General features: G+C 57.8%; 1 protein-coding gene and 2 pseudogenes across 3 annotated transcripts; all 3 read left to right on the top strand.

The window, feature by feature from the left end:
• The first annotated feature begins 1,756 nt into the window (after positions 1-1,756).
• On the top strand, positions 1,757-17,415 carry SRC (SRC proto-oncogene, non-receptor tyrosine kinase). 3 transcript variants are annotated; one of them, XM_085241606.1, is made up of 13 exons: positions 1,757-2,173; positions 9,559-9,624; positions 10,785-11,034; positions 11,196-11,295; positions 13,703-13,801; positions 14,252-14,355; positions 15,340-15,489; positions 15,886-16,041; positions 16,148-16,327; positions 16,400-16,476; positions 16,612-16,765; positions 16,884-17,015; positions 17,094-17,415. In XM_085241606.1, exons 3-13 carry the CDS (start codon positions 10,794-10,796, stop codon positions 17,300-17,302), a joined length of 1,602 nt encoding a protein of 533 aa, XP_085097732.1. In that variant the 5' UTR covers positions 1,757-2,173; positions 9,559-9,624; positions 10,785-10,793; the 3' UTR covers positions 17,303-17,415. The 3 variants fall into 3 exon arrangements, with proteins under 3 accessions (XP_085097732.1, XP_003212004.1, XP_019477708.1); XM_003211956.5 differs by lacking the exon at positions 1,757-2,173 and adding an exon at positions 4,927-5,080; XM_019622163.3 differs by lacking the exon at positions 1,757-2,173 and adding an exon at positions 8,168-8,246.
• On the top strand, positions 5,087-8,007 carry LOC146542953 (uncharacterized; annotated as a pseudogene).
• On the top strand, positions 17,360-19,165 carry LOC104913993 (uncharacterized; annotated as a pseudogene).
• The last annotated feature ends 938 nt before the right edge of the window (positions 19,166-20,103 follow it).

Raw genomic sequence — 20,103 nt, forward strand, 5'->3', positions numbered from 1 at the left:
CCCACATGAGTGAGCCAGGAGAAGTACTCAGTGAGAGTGACTTGGAATTGGAAAGCACCTGCCTTTCACTTCCACTTTCAGCCTCTGCACCCCTCCCTGCCCTGCCCCCGCAGTGTGCATTTTTGATGCTATTGAAAGGTGAAGAGAAAGAAGAAAGAAGTTGCAGGGAAGAGACTGGAATCCTTCACTGGGGGAAAAACAGAGCGTGGGTGGGCTGGTGTGAAGAGCAGCGCTGGCAGTGGGGCAGGAGGAGAGGGCAGCGGGAGGGCTGCAGGTGAACGCGCCTCGGGCCCAGAGCTCAGGCGAGAGCCGGGAGGGCAGCGAGCCGTGCTGCGCTGCTTCAGCTGCAATGGCTTCAAGCGCGTTTTGGGCAGCGCCGCGTGTTGAGTGTCAGGGTGCTGCGAGGGCACGTTGCTGAGCCGGAGCCCGAAAGAGGAGAGGCTGCACGTCGAGAGTGTCTGTCTGCCATTTTCAATTGGCGCGTCGGCGTCTTCCTCCTTCCACGGAGAAGCCTGCACGGGGTCTCGGTACAGCGTGCTACAAGGCACTGCCTTCTGCTGCCTGCCTGCCTGCCTGCCTGCCTGCCTGCCTGGCTGCTGCACTGCCGGAGAGGAAAGAGCGGACTGTCGGGCTGTGTGCAGCCAAGGAGCTGGCTGCAAAGGAGGGAAACCAAATTCAAATATTTATGGGTCATAATTGCGTCTTAGGTTTGGGTCTGGATCCAGCGGGGGCTGAGTCAGCTCCAGCAGCTCCTCGGGGCTGAGGCCCAGCCCGGTGCCTGGGGCTGCGCTGCCTGCAGGAGGGAGGGCTGCGGGGCTGGGGCAGCTGGTGTGGGTGCAGCATCCATGCCCTGCTATGCCCTGTAGAATTAACAGTACAAAAAAGACTCTCCATGGGCACCAGGCTGCAGTCTGGGACTGCTGCCTCCAAATCAGCCAGGGAGTGAGCATCAGGCTGCTCCTGGCAGGAAGGCCCCCCCGTGTGATGTGCAGGCCGGTGGGGACAGATTGGTGTGTGCATGACTCTCAGTGACTCATGGATTTGTTGGCCCTCAGCAGTGTCACGGGAAATATTTTTTTAATAACTCAAATGAGCCGGGGGAGGGGTGCGGACTGCAAACAGAAGGGAAAGCTCCGCCGCATAGTTCCCTGAAACTCGTTCACTTCCCACACTGATTCTGAAGTGTTGGAGTTTCCAGAAGCCCCCGCTCCGCTTGTAATGGGCATGGAGCGGGGGGCATGGCGTCCACGGGGAGGCCCGCAGCACGGTCTTCCTTCCCCTACACTGAAGTTATGCCTCCTCCCGGAGATCGGGGGGATCGCGGACTGCAGCCTCCCAAACCGGCCCGGTGTCCCTGCCGGGGCCGAGGATGCACGAGGGCGCAGAATCCGTCACAGAGCAGCTATTCGCTGCGTGCCCCAGTCGCTGAATAAAAACGAACCGCAAAGCAGCCCGGTTCTAACCTCACTGAAAATCACTGCTCTCCTCTGGACGAGCCCCGGCGGACAGTTCAACCCGCAGCCCCGCGCCGGAGAGCTCGAAGCCGAGCGGAGAACCGCGGCGCGCTCCCACGCGTGGCCCCGCCGCGACCGGGCGGCTCCGGGACGGGGTGCGTCGGCAGAGCCGCGGGCGGGGGCGGTTCCGGTCGCGTTCCGCACCCCGCGAAGCCCGGCAGCCCGGAGCCTTCTTCCTTAAAAAAAAAAAAAAAGAAAAAAGAAAAAGAAAAAAAAAAAAAGAGGGGAGGGGCTCCTCGGCTTTTTTTTTTTTTTTTTTTTTTTTCCTATAAGCCGTTTCCGGTTTACTGCTGCCATATTCCTATTTTTTTTCTCCCTGTGGGTTGTTCCCCCCCCTTACACACACACACACCACACATACACACATACACACATACACACACACACACACACACACACACACCCCGGAGAAGGGGTGAGCGGGGGCGGGGGAGCGGCGCGCCGGATCCGCGGTGCTGCGCGATGCTGCCGGCGGCGCAGCCCTGAGCGCCCGGCACGGCCCGGCCCGCGGCTGCGGGCACCCAGCGCGGCGGCGGCGGCGGCGGCGGCGGCGGCTGCTGCGGGGGGCGGCGGCCGCGCCCCCGGCGCGGAGACAAAGCCGCGGCCGAGCCCTGGAGCGGAGCGGCGGGGTCCGGCTCCGCGGTGCGCACACGCGGGAGGTGAGCGGGGACTGCGCGGGGTCCGGCTGCGGGGATGTGCCCGTGGGGTCCGGCTGCGGAGCCGGCGGGAGATTCCCGCCGTTCGGTGGAGGATGCCCGGGTGGCGGCGGGGCGGCTCCGGGGATGCCCGCAGTAGCCGGGCGGCGATGCCGGCGGTCGTCCGGCTCCGGGCTCTGCGGGGCGGCTGTGGGTCCGGCGGAGGGTGCGCGGCGTCCCGGTGTCGGCTATGGGGCTGCCGGGGGATGGCGGCGGATCCGCCGGGGGGGCGGAGGGGGGAGCTGCCCCGCCTGTCCGCACTCCCCTTTGTTGTGATCGGGGGCTGCGGGGGACCCCCGGGAGCGCGGGGCGGGGAGAGCCGGGCTGTATGTAGGCCAGGGCATGAAATATTCATCGCCCCCCTGCTTTGATGTCTCCTGCTCCGTTTTCCCTCTCGATGTTCGCTCGGTGATTCGGGGCTCGTTGCCGCGCTCGGCCGGGCTTTTACTGTGCCCTCGCCTGGGGAGGCTGCACAGCCCCGCGCTGCCGGGGAAGGGAGCCGGGAGGCTCCCCCGGAGCAGCCTGGCTGCTGTGCGTGTCCCCGCCGCGGGGAAGCACCGTAGGATTTGTCTGAGCCAAGCCGGGGCCTGGGTGGACTTTTACCCCCCCGGACCATGACCCCGTGCAGTGCGCTCCGTCTCCGGCTCAGCTCCACGGCAGCTGTGGTTTCCTCCTGACTGTCCCTTCTCTCTGCTGCCCGGGAGGTCTGAGGGTATGGGAAGCAGCTCCCGTGGGTGATCTTTCCCCACTCAGTGATGTTCAGAGCCCATAGGGTGCCTGGGTGCTGGGAATGGGACAGCACCGATCCAACAGTGTTGGATGCAAACGGAGCTGTGGGAATGTGGCAACAAAAGACTCAGTTTGGTATTTTTCCTCCTTCAGTGCTGGTGCTCACCCCTGTCTGCAGAGGATGTGATGGGGATGCCGGTGACCTCGTGCTTGGGAGCAGTGCGATGCTGTTGTTCCCCTGCACTCTTCTGCAGGCTGATCCCCTGCTGCTGCTGCTTGTTTGTGCCGCTTTGTGCTGGCTCAATGGTTGGCCCATGGACAAACCTCTGCTGCTCAGTGTCTGTGATGAGGCTCCCTGGGGAGCAATGTGCCACTGTGAGCCAGCCTCTATTCCCACTGCACCTCTGCTTAGCAGACTGTGGGCTGCACCCATTCCCAAGCTTTGACCCAGGGCTGGATCTTGTCTGAGCACCTCGTGCTCAGGATGATTTTGGAGCTGGGGTTGCTTATGGGCTGGCACAGCAAAAGGAAGTGTGATGCTTGCTGTTTAGACTGTCAGTGGCCTTGCAGTGTTGCCTATGTGATGGAGATGCCCTAACAATACCTCTGCTTTTGAATGACGTTGTCCTGGAGTGACAGAAAATCACCCAGGTGAGTCTGTCCCAGCACAGCAAGGGAAGGGGATGTGATTTGCAGTGTCTGATGTGCGAAGGCTTGATGCATGCACAGGGAACAAACTGGTGGCACGGAGGGGACATGGGCTCCAGGCTTGGCTCACAATGACATGTTTTAATGACCAGCAAGCACGTGCCATGTCTGGATGGAGAAGGAGTTGCAGTAAGCCCTGGGCTGGAACACGCAGCCCACGTGCCTCAAGGGAAGCACGGCCACACATGGCTCCTGCCCTGCGCTGCTCCAGGCATGGCAGGGGAAGCACCAAGGGCTATCTGCAGCACTATTGCTTCCTGTGCCGTCCGTTCTGCAGCATGGTTTCTATCTTGGCCCTTTATCTCTGGGAACCATTTCCCAGCTGACCTCACTTCCTCAGAGCTTCTCAGCTTAGAGCCCTCTCGGAAGCGCGGCCGTGGGGTGAACAGTGTGGGTCAGCTCCCTCGAGTGTGATGCTGTGTGATAGTCTGCTCTGTAGCCTGCTTGGCAGGGAGAAAAAGGATCTGGTCGGTGTGGTCTGTGTGCTCAGTGCAGCCCTGCTCTGGTGCCGTGACCTTGGTGTGAGGGAAGTGGCACTGCTTTGCTCATGCCTCTGCACATGCACAGTCTGAAAAGAAAGCCTTGAAACAGATTTCATGTGGTTTGAACGTGGGCCAGGAACCAGGACCTGTAAATCTGCGTCTTGCTCTGACTTTCCTCCAGGCTATGGATCTCCTCACTGCCCTCCTAGGTGCAGAGCTGGGAATGCTTGGGATGTGCTGGTGGACGCGGGGGGCAAAGCAGTGCTGGAGATGTGGAGGGGACAAAAGCAGCAGTGGGGATACAGGGAGGAGAAGCCTTGGGAAAGGTGGGGTCTGGTTGGTGGCTTTGCTTCAGACCTGACGGAGGGCTGCCCCCAGCCCTAGGCTGGCTGTGCTGTGCAAAGGTGTGGTGGAGGAGCTGGAATATCCATGGTGTAACATGAGGGGTCCTGTCTCAACGTCTGGCTGCGTGGGTGAAGGGTTTGGAAAGCAAAATGGGGAACTGCAGCACTCGGAGATAACACAGTCTCGCCCTTCTGCCTTTCCCCATTCCAAAGCCCAGTGTCACTGGGCACAGCAGGCTCACAGCACTGGGCTGTGCCCACTGCCACATGCCATCCTTGCACATGGGGTCCCTGCTCCCACACTGTGCCCTGTCCTGGCTGCAGTTTCCCAGTTCCAAATGGAACCATGGTGCTGCAGCACCTCCCGGGTCTGGATGTTCCCAGGGCGGAACCATGTGCTGGAGAACTTCTGCAATACGGAAAAAAAGAACGGTGGCAGCAGCTTTTGGAGTCCCTCCCTGCTCAGCTGAGCCCTTTCCTTCCCCTGGCAGCAACCGCTGAGAGATAAGGGAGCACTGCAGCCCTGGGGAGCTGCACTGCCACCCCCCATGTGGCGTGAGGTTGTGTCCTCATGGGTGGGGATGCTGAGCCGGTGTCTGTGGAATGGGGTGAGTGCAGGCTGTGCTGTGCTGTGCTGGGGGCTGGATGGGATGAGGATGGCCCAAATCCCACTGGTGCTGGTGGTGATCAGCACGTGGGGCAGGGCGGGGAGCTGCACTGGAAGCTCCCAGGGTGGACAGGCTCAGAGCACTGGGACCGGGTGTGGGGCCATCACTGAGAGCTGGAGGAACTGTGTGTACCTGCAGCTCATCCCGTGTCAGTGACTCCTATTACCCAGGGGGTTCTGGGCACCTGAGTGAGCAGTGCAGGGCTGGGATGTGTGCAGAGCCCGGTTCTCACTTCCAGGAGTGGCGGGGCTGAAAGCCACCAGCTCAGCGTTTTCCTTTGTTTTGCATCTGCTGGGGCTGTTTGTAGCAAGCAGTGTGCGCTGCACCTCGGCTGGCTCTGAGCATCCTGCACAGTCTGCATCTGTCAGGGCGCAGCCGGGGCATCCAGTGTGTCTGTATGGGCATGGGGACACGGAGGGGCTCTGTGTGATCTCAGCTCGTCCTTCCAGACCTCTCCTTTCGTTGAGCTGAGCTTCTGCTGTATCCTGAGCTTTGTTTTGGTGACAAATCGCGCTGAAGAGGCCGTGGGACCGGCTGAGCACAGAGCTGTGCCCGCGGGCTCCCATCCAGCGGTGGGGCAGGGAGGGAGCCGATTTCTGGCCCCGCTCTGAATACAGCTGTTGCAGCTCTGGGTGTGTGTTGGAGGGCTCTGAGCAGCAGGGATCCTGCGGGGCCCCTTCGGGGTCCGTGCCCCGGGGCTGCAGCCGAGGAAGCCGGGCAGCTCCCGGCAGGACTGGCTGGGCTGGTTCTGAGTGGGGAAATGTTTCAGCAGTGACGCCAGCATGGCCGGGGTGACTGCGACTTGCTCATATCTGGAGCTTTTCTGTCTGCCACGTGTTCCTCGCCCCTTCCTGCTGCTGCCCATGGAGCTGCTATCCTCGCTCCGGGCTGTGGAATCGCTGCGAGTGGCACATGGGTGGGTGGCACCACTTGGGTTGCATCCATTGCTTGTGTCAGTCCTTTGCTGCCAGCCCGGAGGGGCTGGGCACTGTGACCATCCCCTGCAGTGCCCCGGGCGGATCTCTCTGTGCAGAAAGCAGAAGCGAGCTCCGTTTTTTGCAGCTGTCCTGGAAGTGGGAGAGTTTGCTGCAGGAATGGGGAACTGAAATGCACGGCTTCGTGCTCCTCTTCTAAAGCCGCTCAGAACATGAGAATTAGCACAGGGATCCCACAGGTGGTCACTGGGCTGGTATTGAGGTGTCTTTTGGGGAGCAGGAGGCTGCGTCACCCGTGGTTAGGTCGGTGCTGGCCCTGCTTCACATCAGTGCTTCCCGGCCCCACAGCACCAGGGCACGGGGCAGCATTCCCTCTGTTTGCCTCTCCTGGGCTGGGCAGGAGGAGAGCTGTGCTCTCGTCACCTGTCTGGGAGAGGCACACTCCGGGCTAATGCACACCAAGGGCTTTGTGCTTGTTTGGGTAGTGCTGATTGGGACTGGGCTGGCAATCTATGTGCAAACAGCAAGCTCAGGATGGGTTTGCAGGACCTGTGCGCTTGTTCCATGTGCAGCTGGAGGAGCACCAGTTTAGATGCCCTGGAAGTGGTTCAGTGGTTCTGCATTTCTTGACCAGATGAACATCCATAACTCGTGTCTGTGCTGCTCGGGGTTTGTTTTGTTCTTTCCAGCTCCTGTTTCGACACGTCTTTTTGAAGTTGTTCTGCGTTGCTACCAAATGTGACTCCCCTGTGCTCGGGGGGGTGAATTTGGATGGTTCATTTAATTATCCTTTGCCTTTTCGTGACCCACCAGCCTCTGCCAGGTTGGGCTGTGAGGCTTTAATTAAGATGTCTTTAAATGTAACAGGAGTTGACGGAGTGGGATGGGAGCGGCCGCACATTGCTTCTGCTGGGAGCACACAGCTGCACCATGCCTTCACATGGCACTGCATGAATTTGTCGTGGGGGGGGGAAGGAGGGATGGGCAGGGATGTGCTGGCTCAGGTGCCTTTGGGATGGCATCCTTGGGTGAAGTGGGGGTCCCAGGGGCAGCTGCTCCCCTGCTTTATGAATTGGCGATGAAGTGTGGTTTGGTGCTGCTGCGGTGCCCTGCAAGGTGCTCCTGTTGCAGGATCCATCCTGGCAGCCCCCAAATGAGCGAAAATCTCAGCAGCATCCCTAGGGGCAGTGTGTAGGGGCACACACTGATGTGCAGAGCAGGGCTGTGCCGTGCCAAGCCCGGCTGGCAGCAGCCATCACCCCGTGCTGCTGCATGACCCTCCCATGTGCTCTGTGCCTCACACCAGCGCATCCCCACTCCCATCCGTAGGGATGCCTGTTGTGCACAAGGGCTTGGGGCTGCATTCCCACCCTGTTCTTCTGTCCCTGGTTCCGTGGGCTCAGCTCTGTGCTGCACCATGGCTTTGTCTGCCCGGCACACTGCCCGCTCCATTTGTCAGTCTGGCAGCAGACAGGTGCAGTCATTCATTGTGCTGTGCTGTGTGAGCTGATGGAGCATGGGGGGAAACCTCGGGCTGTGCCGGTCCCTCGTCCCACTCCTTATATCCAAAAGGATGCTCTCAGTTTTCTATGCTGCAAACCAGGCTGGGGTTAACGCACGGCTCTTCCAGGCAGAGCTCCCGTGCTGTGCTGCAGGGAAGGGATGAAACACAGAGTTGAGGGGGAATTTAAACCTGGTGGTGAGGCACTGCGTGGTGTCCCCTTACCAATCTTCCTGCCGACTGCAGTGTCCAGGAGCACAGCCCCATCCCGCCTGCTCGGCGCCCACCCCCGGCAGCCCAAGGACGTGGCATGTCGGCAGATATAACCCCCCCCAAGGCTCACTGTCTGGCTGGGCCCCAGCATGTCGCAGATTCTCCCAAGGTCTCTGCTTCTGCCGCGCAGAAGGCAGCAAATATGGAATTTCTGTGTTTCGTCTGTTTCCAATCAGCGTCTTTTGTTGGTGTCTTTGAGAGGGGGAGAAAACAAAAGAAATAAGATAAGCTCATGCCTCCCCCCCCTCCTTACTGCCAGCCCTGCTGTCGGTGTGGCTCTCACAACTCCCATTGTATCCTTGAGCCGCCCGGCGCAGCACACAGCCTGTCTGCAGGAGACGGATGACCCCGAGCAGCCGCTTCCCCCGCTGCTGCTTTTCCACAGCATCCCTGCAAGGTAGGGCACAGGTGCCATCTCTTCCCACCTCCCGCCTTGCTGGCTGTAATTGTGGGGGGTGGGCAGAAACCCTGGGGCCATTGGTGCTGTTGGGCAGCGCTCCCACCCTGATGTGCAGCCGTGATGTGATGGGAGCTGAGCTGTGCAGCTGAGTGTGCCTCGGTTTTAATTGCTTTGGGAGCAGGGAGGGCCGGGTGCCCTCCGGCTGGGGTTCTTCTGCCTGCCGTGCCCTGGGCAGGGATGTGCAGCTCGGTGTTTGCAGGGAGGGAATAGGGGACCAGGCTGAGCCTGTGTGCAAAGCTCAGTACTGAGTGTCCTCTCGGGGACGGAGCGCTTTGACACTCCAGGGATGCTCCCATGGGGCCACTGTGAGAGTGCCAGGGACGTGGGGACCACGTGCAGCCGCGTTGCAGCTGTATTTGTGTGTGCTGCAGCCCAGGGTTGGGTCTGCAGCTTCCCCCACCTTCCCTCTCGCTGTGCAATTATTGCCAGCAAATATTAGGCAAGTACAAATTACAAACCATTCAAGTCGTAAAGAGCTGTCAATCAGCCACTGCTCGTTATCAAACGCACTAAAAATAGCCACCAAACTTATTGGCAGGGGGGTTAAGGGGGGGGAAGGGAAGGATGTCAAAACAAACCCGCGGCGTGGCATGTCCTCGGCACAGCGCCCAGCTGGAGGTGCTGGACGTGTGCTGCAGCCCCTGTGGCTCTGTGCTGTGCTGTGTGCCCCATGCAGCCCACTGGGCATGGAGGGAACCTGGAGCATCGCTGCTCGAGGCTCCTCGGGTCGGGGCTGGAGCAGCGTGAAGTGCATCAGGACGTTGTGTGTGCTTTATGCCATGGCACATCGGTGCTCTTGGGGATGGAGAGGGCGACTCACAACCCTGGTGACAAGGTCCCTGTGTCCCTGCAGCCATCTGATGTGAAGCAGTGGGGCTGGAAACACCCTATGGCACATCCAGAGGAGCTGTTTTGCTTCTCCACCATTGGGAAAGAATTGAAAACCCCGCAGGAGGTTGGGGTGCCCCAGCAGCAATGTGTCCCCCTGCCCTCCCAGCACTATGCATTGCCCAGGGCTGCTCCCCCGCCGTCCCCTCGCCCAGCGCCGGGTGGGAGTGATGAAGTGGAGCAGAGAATTGTCCCCTTCACACATGAGAGATCAGAGCCGTCGGCCACCAACCCCACACTGTGGGATTGATGGGTGGGCAAACAGGAGGAGGAGGAGGGTGGGCACAGCAGCCTGCGGTGGGTGAGGGTAGTGGGAAAGGAACCACTGACACCCGTCTGTTTGTCTGTCTGTGTGCTGCAGGAGCTGAGCTGACTCTGCTGGTGGCCTCACACACCACCTTGGCCAGGCAGTAGCTGGGACGTGCAGGTAAGGCATGGCCGGGGGGTCCCCTCCTGCTGGTGCTGGGTGAGCAAGACGTGCAAACAGCGGGTATCAGCTGTGCTGTATGTGAGCTGGGTGTGCAGCTCCGAGCACACCCGTGGCACGCTGCACACATAATAACATTGCACACAAATCCTGTCGCTGCTGGCCACGGCTATTTTTGCAGTCTGGTTGTTTTGTTGTGCTCTGGGCTGGGGTTGGGAAGGTGCTGCTGGGTGCACCTCAGGGCCGCAGCTCAGCCCCCACTGCCCGCCCCGGTGCTCACTGCTTGGGGAAGTGCCATGCTGGGGGAAGCTGCTCGTTGCTCACAGCCGCGTGGGCTGTCACGAGCCCCTGGCCACATCCCTGCGGCCCCAGCAGCACAGCGGGTGCCGAACCCTGCGGAGGTGAGCAGGGGATGAGGAGATGGGGGTGGCTCATGTTACAGGAGGGGGCTTTCCTTCTTCACAAGAACCTGCTTTCCCTGCTGTTCTCCTGCCTCCGCTCCTGCCTGCCTGGATTTTCTTACTAGAGAGATTCTCCACCTCCCTTCTCCATCCTGCTATGCGTGATCTAGCCTAAATATTCCCTTCCATAGCTTCAGGACACTGTTGTATATCCAGCCATCTTTGGAGACTGAGAATAATTCCCTTCCTTCATTTATATCATTACCTTGGAGGTATTTATAGACCGTGATCTTGAGTGGAAGGGAAAGCAGGACTATATATAAAGCAGCAATCCCTTGGTCTTTAGCTGCTAACTGCCTTAAACTGCTCCTGATTGAAGCTTCTCCCGCTCGGTTTTTCCGAGGGTTTGCTTTGCTGCGAGCTTTGGGTTTCACTTGAGCATCCTCAGCATTTAAATGCAGCTCTGGGTTCTGTGAGTTTGGAGGAATCCCAGCTTGTGAATATTTGTCTGGGTCTTGCCTATGAGTGTTTGTCTGTGTCCCATCCGTGACCTGACAGAAACCCTTTTGTGCACAGAAGCATGGCCATACAGATGCTGTAGTGCTGACGGCGTGCAGGAAAGGCTTTGGGGCACCGGGAACAACATGCCATGCGGTGACTGCATGTTGCAGCAGCTCTGCCATCCAGCTCTTCTTTTTGGGCTGGGATGTTATTATTACTATTAAACACCTTCTGCGCACTCATCTCTGTCTCTCCCAGCCCACCACCATGGGAAGCAGCAAGAGCAAACCCAAAGACCCCAGCCAGCGCCGGCGCAGCCTGGAGCCACCTGACAGCACCCACCACGGGGGGTTCCCAGCCTCGCAGACCCCCAACAAGACAGCAGCCCCCGACACGCACCGCACCCCCAGCCGCTCTTTTGGGACTGTGGCCACCGAGCCCAAACTCTTCGGGGGCTTCAACACTTCTGACACCGTCACGTCACCGCAGCGAGCTGGGGCGCTGGCTGGTCAGTGTGGCATGGAGTGTCTGTGAGCTGTGGGGTGGGATTGGGTTCTGGCTTCCTGTGATGGTGATGGGTTCTCCTGCCGTTAGGGGGCTTTGTCTGGGATTTGGAGGGCGGGCAGTGGGACGTGGGACCTCCAGTGCCCTGAGCGATCCGTGTTGCAGGCGGTGTCACCACCTTCGTGGCTCTCTATGACTACGAGTCCCGGACTGAAACAGACTTGTCCTTCAAGAAAGGAGAACGCCTGCAGATTGTCAACAACACGTGAGTGTCCCTGCAACCCACCCTGCATCAGCTTCACCCCTTCTGGGAGCTCTGGGGATCCCTAAGCCAAGCCTTGCGGAGGGCCACTTCTCTCAGTGACATGTCCAAAGGCATCGGGCTGCACTGTTCCTCTGTCCTCCTTGCACCTGCCTCCAGTCCTTTCCTCGTCCTGTGGCCAGCCCAGGTCCCCTGTCCCCATCAGCACTCAGCTGCTTCTCATTGGCCCGGATGCATCTCCTCTGCCTCAGGTGCTTTTCTCCATGCTGCCGCGGTGCCTCTGATCTCAGCTTCTGTCCTGACTGTGTTTTTTCTCTCTGCATGCCATGCTTTCATGTAGGAGAAAAGTGGATGTCAGGTGTGTATTGCGGGTTATGATTACTGTTAATGACCTTCCTGGTAAAAGCCTGCCTGCTGCCCACTCAGAGCTGCACCCCACCTGTCTGTTTCGCCCATCTGCAGTCCTGGTTCATTTGAGTTTCTGATCCTTCCTGGTCTTTTTAGTTTTCCATTTATTTTTGCTTTTTCTTTTTCATTTCCTCTTTTTTTTTTTTTTTTTTAATGAGTCACTCTGGGGATTGGGATACTTCCATAGGGTCTGGTTCTTTGCTCTATGTCCCACTCATAAGAGCACATCCATCTGTTGCTGGATGCACAGCATGAGGCAGAGGCCAGGCTGGTGAGTGATGCAATGCTGGTGTGCTCTGTCCAGATGCACAGCACGTGCCCAGCACAGCCCTGCAGCTCTGCAACAAGCAGGGGGGTGTGGGGCTGTCTACAGTAAGCACTGCTGCAGTGACCCAGCACTGTCCCAACAATGCATTTTCGGTTGGGTCCCTGTTGTCCTCGTTCCAACACTCACTGTTTGTTAATGGCTCCACTCCATGAAGTTTGGGATGCGCTGATTGCAGGGCTTTGGCTATGCACAAAAAGCCTTCATGTGTGGTGTTTGGTGCATCCCAGCTGCTGTACCAGGCTGGGCGTGCAGCTCTATGCTCTGCACACTGCCAGAGGCCAGCAGCGACCTTCCCCTTCCCTGATGGCCAAACACACCCACCCAGTGCAGGAAGGATCTCAGTACTGCTCCCAGCAGGAGCTGGTCCCTTCCCAGTCAGGCAGCAGGGATGTTACAAGGTGTTCTGGGTAGAGTTGTGCAGGGAATTATTGAAAAGCTTTGTTTTGATGCCGATGATGATTTTTCTCCTCCTGCTGCGACATTTTTGGAATAGTTTGTTTTGCTGAATTCCCAGATGACGGCCATTCAGCCCGCGCTGGAACAGAGCCGCCAGTCAGGATTTGGCCATTTCCCAGCAGACGTTCACTTTGGCCCCGTGGGAACAGAAACAAGGCAGCTCCTGCCCCTGTCCTGGGCACGCAGCGAGGTGCTGGGCTGCAGCTCTGCTGCTCCATGCCTCCACAGCCCTCTGGTCCTTGCTGCACTGTTCTCACGGAGCTGCGGTTTCCCTGCAGTCCCGTCTTCCTGGCGGTCAGAATAAATGAAACGGCTGTCTTTGATGGCTGAGGACACGGCGGTGGTGGAGGAACCCCCTGCTGCCTGCCTGGAAGGGAAAGCCGCCTCCTGGGGTTCATTCATTGTCCTTTCCTGCCCAGCAGCCTGTGGGGTGTAATGGGGAGGGCACAGAAGGCAGCGGGCGAAGGCTCCTGCACCCTGCCAGCATCTGGGGCCAACTCTTGGCAGCCCCAGAGCTTGGGGATAACACTGGTATTCATCTGTGCCACAAAGGGGTTGAACCCACTGCACCACAGCCAGGCTTTGCCCATAGGGCAGCTCTCATCCCCCTCCCCGTGGCATCAGCACGGCTGCCCTGTTCCCGCTGGATCCGGTGTTCCACCCCTCTCTGTCACTCGTTTATTTTCTCCCTTTTGTTGCTTTTCTGCAGCCTGTGTTTAACAAATTCTGCCTTCTTTTGTTTCTCCTGGCGCCTTTTTTAATCACTGCCATCATTCTGTTGCTTTTCTCCCATTTCCCCTCCTTCCCCCTTTGCCTGTTGCTTATCTGCTCGCTGGGATTTCCAATGCGTCTCAATCTCCAGCCAGACTCGGCTCAAATTCAGATGGCTCCAAAGGTATTTGCCTTGCTTTCTCTCCAGCAAGGACACCCTCCTTTATGGGCGACCAGCACCATGGAGATGCTGCTCATCCTGGGGAGCCCCTAAAGAATTTGGGGCCGGTGGGGCTCACTGCTGCCCTTCCTGGGGTCTCTGTGGGGAGTGGGTCCTGCTGCAGGCTGGGTGTGGGTGCTGCTCACTGCTGTCCCCTCAGACTGGGCTCTGCTGGCTCTTCCCCATCCCACATTTCAGTGGGGCAGTGCCCAGAGGTGGGACAGGGCCCGATCCGGGGTGCTGTGGCTCTTTGGCTTCACACTGAGTATGTTTTGGTTCTCTTGCAGGGAAGGTGACTGGTGGCTGGCTCATTCCCTCACTACAGGACAGACGGGCTACATCCCCAGTAACTATGTCGCGCCCTCAGACTCCATCCAGGCTGAAGAGTAATTGCCATTTTTAGACAGTTTTGAAACAAACAATGACAAAAGCATTTGCTGAGCGCTTTTCCCTCTCTGCTGTCCCTCTCCTCCCGTGCAAAACCTGAAGGACATCTGTCTGTTTTTATTTTTTGCTTTTTTTTTTTTTTCATTTTGTTTTGTTTCTAAACCCGTTAAGCATTTTTCTGCCTCTCCTCAAGGCACATGGAGCTCTGTGTATTTGTGTGGCCTTGCCTCCAGGCACAGGGAAACTGCAAACTCTACATTTGCAGATTAGGACCCCGGTGACACAGAGTGACCACTGCGTATGGAAAGCAGAAGTCACACAGCTGCCCAAATGACAAAAGCATGGGAGCTGGGCGACCTCGAGCGACCCATTTTTTGGGAGGCTTTTGGAGTGAGGGTGCTGAGCGGAGCTCTGCTCGGCGATTGTGAGCCTGCTGCTTGTTCCCATAGGTGGTACTTCGGGAAGATCACTCGTCGGGAGTCCGAGCGGCTGCTGCTCAACCCTGAAAACCCCCGGGGAACCTTCCTGGTCCGGGAGAGCGAGACGACAAAAGGTGACTCCCCCCCATATCCCCCCTTCCCTCCTTCCTCTGCCAGAGCCACAGTGCTGGGAGCAGCCCTGCAGGGGTCCTCCAGCACTTGTCACCACCTGGTCCCAATCCCACTGACACAGGTATACCAAAGGAAATGAGCCTCCTGCACTGCATTCACCCCCAGTTTCACTCATATTTTGCTTTTTTAGATGTCCCCTTCATACTCTATTCTTGTCCAAGCTGGAGATAGAGGTGTCCCATGCACGACAGCCTGGTTTTACCCACTAATGGTTTTCCTACTGATGTGCCCACGTAACTCTGAAATGTTGGGAACAATACCACATCCTCTCCTGGGCTTTTTTGTGTGTTATTTTTGTCCCTGGGCAAATGAATTTTGTTTTTTCTTAGCCTCTGTGTAATGGCAAAATCTCAGTTGCAAAGAACTAGGTGGAGGCAATGATGGACTTTTAGGCCCTTTCAAGTCTAATGACTCTCTATCCCTGTTTTTTTCCTCCCAAATGTGCAAGTTTGATCTCAAGAGCTTGGCTTTCTGAGGATGCTTTTTCTTACCTGGAAGCATGCTTTAGTCTAGCTCCAAATGCCCCTTTGGAAAAAATTCCTTGTTATTTTTTTCTGTCTTTATGCTTTGAGCTTGGCACCATTTACTTTATTCCATTGGAAGCAGTTCATTCAGCAGCCTTCCCTCTCCCTGTTTGTGGCCCCAGACTTGTGCTATCACAGCTGTGTGGGCACAGCAGAGGCAGGCTCTGGAAGCGATGCACATAACAGGATGTAGGAGCGTATAACTGGGTCTGCAGCTCCCCATCCCTCCCCCAGTTGCTGCCACCTTGCTCCCTGTGCCTTATAGTGCTACTTGGCTGTGGCAGTGGTTGTAAGTGATAGATAAGAGGTGCTTTTTGGAGGTGAGACCAGCAGCCTGCTCCTGCTGCACCAACCCCTGTGGGGTCCCTGCGCAGTCCCTGAGCCACTCGGTTGTGTCCTCAGGTGCCTATTGCCTCTCCGTTTCCGACTTCGACAACGCCAAGGGGCTCAATGTGAAGCACTACAAGATCCGCAAGCTGGACAGCGGTGGCTTCTACATCACCTCACGCACACAGTTCGGCAGCCTGCAGCAGCTGGTGGCCTACTACTCCAGTGCGTATGGCCAGAGCCCCTGCCCACGTCCCTTGGGGTCTGGGTGATGGCAGGGAAGGTTTGGGTTGTGTATTGGGAAGAGTTTGTTCATGGAAGGGTGGTAGTGGTGGAGACCTCATCCGTGGCGGTGTTTGAGTTATGTGGATGTGGAGCTAAGGGACGTGTCTTAGAGATGGGGTGGTTGGACTTGGTGATCTCAAAGGTCTTTTCCAACCTAGATGGTTTTATGAAGGGAATGCCAGTGCTGGCGCTGAAGCAGGTGGGCAGACCCTGGTGAAACACCGCTTGGGTTTGAGAAAGAGGAGAAGGGGTATGAGTGTGGGTGCCCAAGGTGTTGTGCAAGGAAGATGTCATCCAAATGCCGAAGTATCACTCATGTTGTCCCTGCTGTGCTAGAACATGCTGATGGCTTGTGCCACCGCCTGACCAACGTCTGCCCCACATCCAAGCCCCAGACCCAAGGACTCGCCAAGGATGCATGGGAAATCCCCCGGGAGTCGCTGCGGCTGGAGGTGAAGTTGGGGCAGGGCTGCTTTGGAGAGGTCTGGATGGGTAAGGACAGCTCTGGCCCTGGTGCCACGGCCACATGCAGTGTCATCACCTTCAGCAGTGGGGCAGCAGGAAGGGGACGGCCTTGTAAACGTGTTCTGTGCTGCAGGGACCTGGAATGGCACCACCAGAGTGGCCATAAAGACCCTGAAGCCCGGCACCATGTCCCCGGAGGCCTTCCTACAGGAAGCCCAGGTGATGAAGAAGCTCCGGCACGAGAAGCTGGTTCAGCTGTATGCAGTGGTGTCAGAGGAGCCCATCTACATCGTCACTGAGTACATGAGCAAGGGTGAGCACAGGAGAGCTGCTGGGTGACCAGAGAAATGGCTCTGCTCATTGGTGACCATTGTCTTCTTCACAGGGAGCCTCCTGGACTTCCTGAAGGGAGAGATGGGCAAGTACCTGCGGCTGCCACAGCTCGTCGATATGGCTGCTCAGGTGGGTTCCCGTTTCCTTTTCCTCCTGCACCCTGGCTCCCATTGGCTGGGTCGGGTCTGGCTGCGGAGCCATCCCCGCCATGGTGGGGGTCCTCTTGTCCCCTGCAAAGCCTGGTCCCCACACACTGCCCTGCAGATTGCATCTGGCATGGCCTATGTGGAGAGGATGAACTACGTGCACCGAGACCTGCGGGCAGCCAACATCCTGGTGGGGGAGAACCTGGTGTGCAAGGTGGCTGACTTCGGGCTGGCACGCCTCATCGAGGACAATGAGTACACAGCACGGCAAGGTGTGAGCGGGGCTCAGGTAGTGGGACTAGATGGTGGTGGCTTGGTGCCCCGGGCCCTGAGGATGGGGGTCTGTGGGCTGCAGAGGGGAGCAGCTCCTCACTCTGCCTCCCCATCCAGGTGCCAAGTTCCCCATCAAATGGACGGCCCCCGAGGCGGCCCTGTACGGCCGGTTCACCATCAAGTCGGATGTCTGGTCTTTCGGCATCCTGCTGACTGAGCTGACCACCAAGGGCCGGGTGCCGTACCCAGGTGAGAGCTGGCACCAACCCCACGCCCCATGGGCTGGGCACAGTGTGTGACCCGGCTCTGCTGCCCTTCTTTCCGTAGGGATGGTCAACAGGGAAGTGCTGGACCAGGTGGAGAGGGGCTACCGCATGCCCTGCCCGCCCGAGTGCCCCGAGTCACTGCACGACCTCATGTGCCAGTGCTGGCGGAAGGACCCTGAGGAGAGGCCCACCTTTGAGTACTTGCAGGCCTTCCTGGAGGACTACTTCACCTCGACAGAGCCCCAGTACCAGCCCGGAGAGAACCTATAGACCTGGAGCTCCTCCTGGCACCAGAGGCCTCGCTGTGGGGCACAGAGGGCCGGCTCCATGCAGAGGGGCCACGTTCTGGGGAGCAGCCCCAGAGCAGGATGTGGCATGGTGAGGTACCGGGTGCCCCATTGCTCATTAAAACTGCTGGGCCACACTTAAGGAGGTGGCGAGAGGAGCCCTGGGCACTGCCACCGGTGGAGCTGGGGCTCAGGATGGTGAGTGGAGCAGCGGGATGGCTCCTGGCACAGCCACGGCTTTCAGGACCCTCTTCTCACAGCAGCCAGAGAAATTGAGGAATAGCCTCTCCCACCTCAGACACACTGCCCCACACCTTCTGCACCCCCTTTTTTAAATCAGCACAAATTTCTTCACCCATTCATCCACCCACTTCACTCTGATCTGCCTGAGGCTGTTTGCAGAGACGTTTGATGATGGGGAAGGCACTGCTTTGGATCGGATGCAGCTGGAGTGCAGCCCCACGGAGACTGGCCATTTCCCTTCCTCCAGCACCCGCCCGTTGTTGGGTGCAGGGCTCAGTGTTTTGGGGAATTACTTGTCTTTCAGCACTGCTTTTGTCCACTGGTGTGTTTCGAGCTGCCATCCCCCCCTGCTTCTGCTATCCCCATATCAGGGAGCACAGAGCCACCAGGAGCCATTTGCAGGCCCAGCTGCTCCCTGCTTGCTGTCAGCACCGTGTGTTGGAGGTCAGAATGATCCATGAATAGCCCAGTGTCCGCAGCAGCACCCATTGAGCACCCACCCTGTACATAGCCCTCCAGCACCTCCCACTACTTGACCAAGCTGCATGTGCTGTCGTGTTCCTCCTGTGGTACCGCCAACATCTGTCCTCGTCTGTCCCCAGCTGGAGCCCCTCATCACACCATCACCACCTGTGTCCTGGACCTCTTATCCATCACTCACACCCGGTGCCAAAAATGCCTCCGGAGCACCAAGCTGAGCTGCTGCTGCCTCCCACTCACTCCCTGGCATCTTATTTATTACCCGAGTTCTCAGTCGGTGGCTCCGTTTTAATAGTGAACTCAGTACGAAAGGGCTCTTAGCAGTATGGAGGGATCCCACCTTTGGCCTGGAGGACTGTTTCCATGGATTTCCGTACTCACAATGGGACTCAGAGCCCTTCGTCCCCCAGCACATTTCCTGTGCCTACCTTGGTGCAGGGTCAGTTGCACCCCAGCAGTCGCAGCCTTTTAACCTCCACATCCCGTGACGTTTGTGTGCCATCACCACACAGTGTGCACAGTGCCTGCAGCCCCAGGAAAAAGCTTTGAGGGCGGCACATGGGAATGGGTAGTAGCCAGATGTGAGCCAAGAGCTGGGGAGAGGGAAAAAAGGCAAACACACGTGTGGACACACAACCTTTGGTTTCCCGTAGCATGGAGCAGGGCTGGGGGCTGCTAGCCCACCCATGCTCCACAGAGCCCCCCCATGGCATCCCCTCCACTGCCGGTCTGTTGCTGAAGCCAGTGAACAGCAGGGGGTTATTTCCCCCCCAGTCCCCCCAGTGATGTTCTTTGGCACAAAGCAGCCCTGTGTGAGACATTCTCTTCTGCTGGTACCATTTTTTAAAGCATTTTGTAACATCTCCCATCAACTATGCAGAGGACGTGTGGATCTGTTTTTCTCCCTGGCCCACTCCCCCTCTGCCTCTTTCAGTGTCAAAGTAAGAAATATTTAGCTTTTTTTTTTTTTTTTTTTTTTTTTTGTGATAATAATAAAACTTTGGAAAAACCTGACCATGTCCGGTGTGGTGGTGGGGGGTGGGGGTGGAGATGCTTTGAAACTGATGATGTTGTTGTAAATACTTTGCAATTTGATAATTAAAGACAAACAGACCTCACCAAACAGATTGCTGTGGGTTGTGTGTGGTGAAGGAGGACCTCTTGGCATCCCCAGAGGGCATACAGTCCCACGTGGCTCTCAGGGTTGTCTTGGGGGAGAGTGTGTCAGTCAGGGGTGTGAGGGAACTATGGGCACACACAGCTTTTGTCCTGTATCCATCTGCTCCGGGACACCCCTGTCTGTGCTGATTGCAGCCTCCTTCAGCTGTTGCTCAGTGAGCTGGCTGGGAGCAGGTTTGCTTCATTAGGGTAATTAGTGGATGCTGATTGGAATCCCTCAGTTGGTGATGAAGTAATTGATTTGTGGGAATAGGCCTTCAGAGAGTGGGGCTGAGCCTCAGTGACCCGTGGTGGTTCTGGTGCCCTGAGTGCTGCTCTGTCTCTGAGGGCTGGTGAGTCGATTTCATCATATTAAGCGTTTAATGCTTTGTGGTTTAGTTCTTGCTAAAGTAATGAAGTGATGGAGAGGGTATCTTTGTTGGCGAATGCCTCAGTCTGTGTGTGATGGGTGGGAAAGGGTGGTTGGTACCCTGCTGGGGCAGCTGCAGTCCTGGGGTTTGCCCTTGCAGTGGGGCAGGGATTCTGTAGAGCTGGGGTTGGGATGTGGGAACCCCCACTGTGTATTTTCTGTGTTTGTGACCGTGCAGGGAGCAGCCCCAACCCACTGTGTGGGCTGCAGTGCCGTGGAGTGAGTCTTGGTTGGCTCTGGGGTTTCTCCTATCGCCCAGACCCAGCAGAAGGGCCCCTGGTGCAGAGCAGGGTGTGCTCATGGCAGGGCTGACATTGTTTTCCTCTCCTGACCCCACCATGCTGCTTCTCTGTTGGGTGACCTAGAAAATGACCTCGTTATGATGGAAAGGTAAAGAGATGGCTTAAGGCTCCTGCAACCAGAAATGCGAGGCAGATGGGCACCTTATTATAAAACAAGGTGATGAGATGTTC

This window comes from Meleagris gallopavo, chromosome 22 (genome assembly GCF_905368555.1).
Source record: "Meleagris gallopavo chromosome 22, MGAL_WU_HG_1.1, whole genome shotgun sequence".
In the NCBI taxonomy this organism is placed as follows: Eukaryota; Metazoa; Chordata; class Aves; order Galliformes; family Phasianidae; genus Meleagris; species Meleagris gallopavo.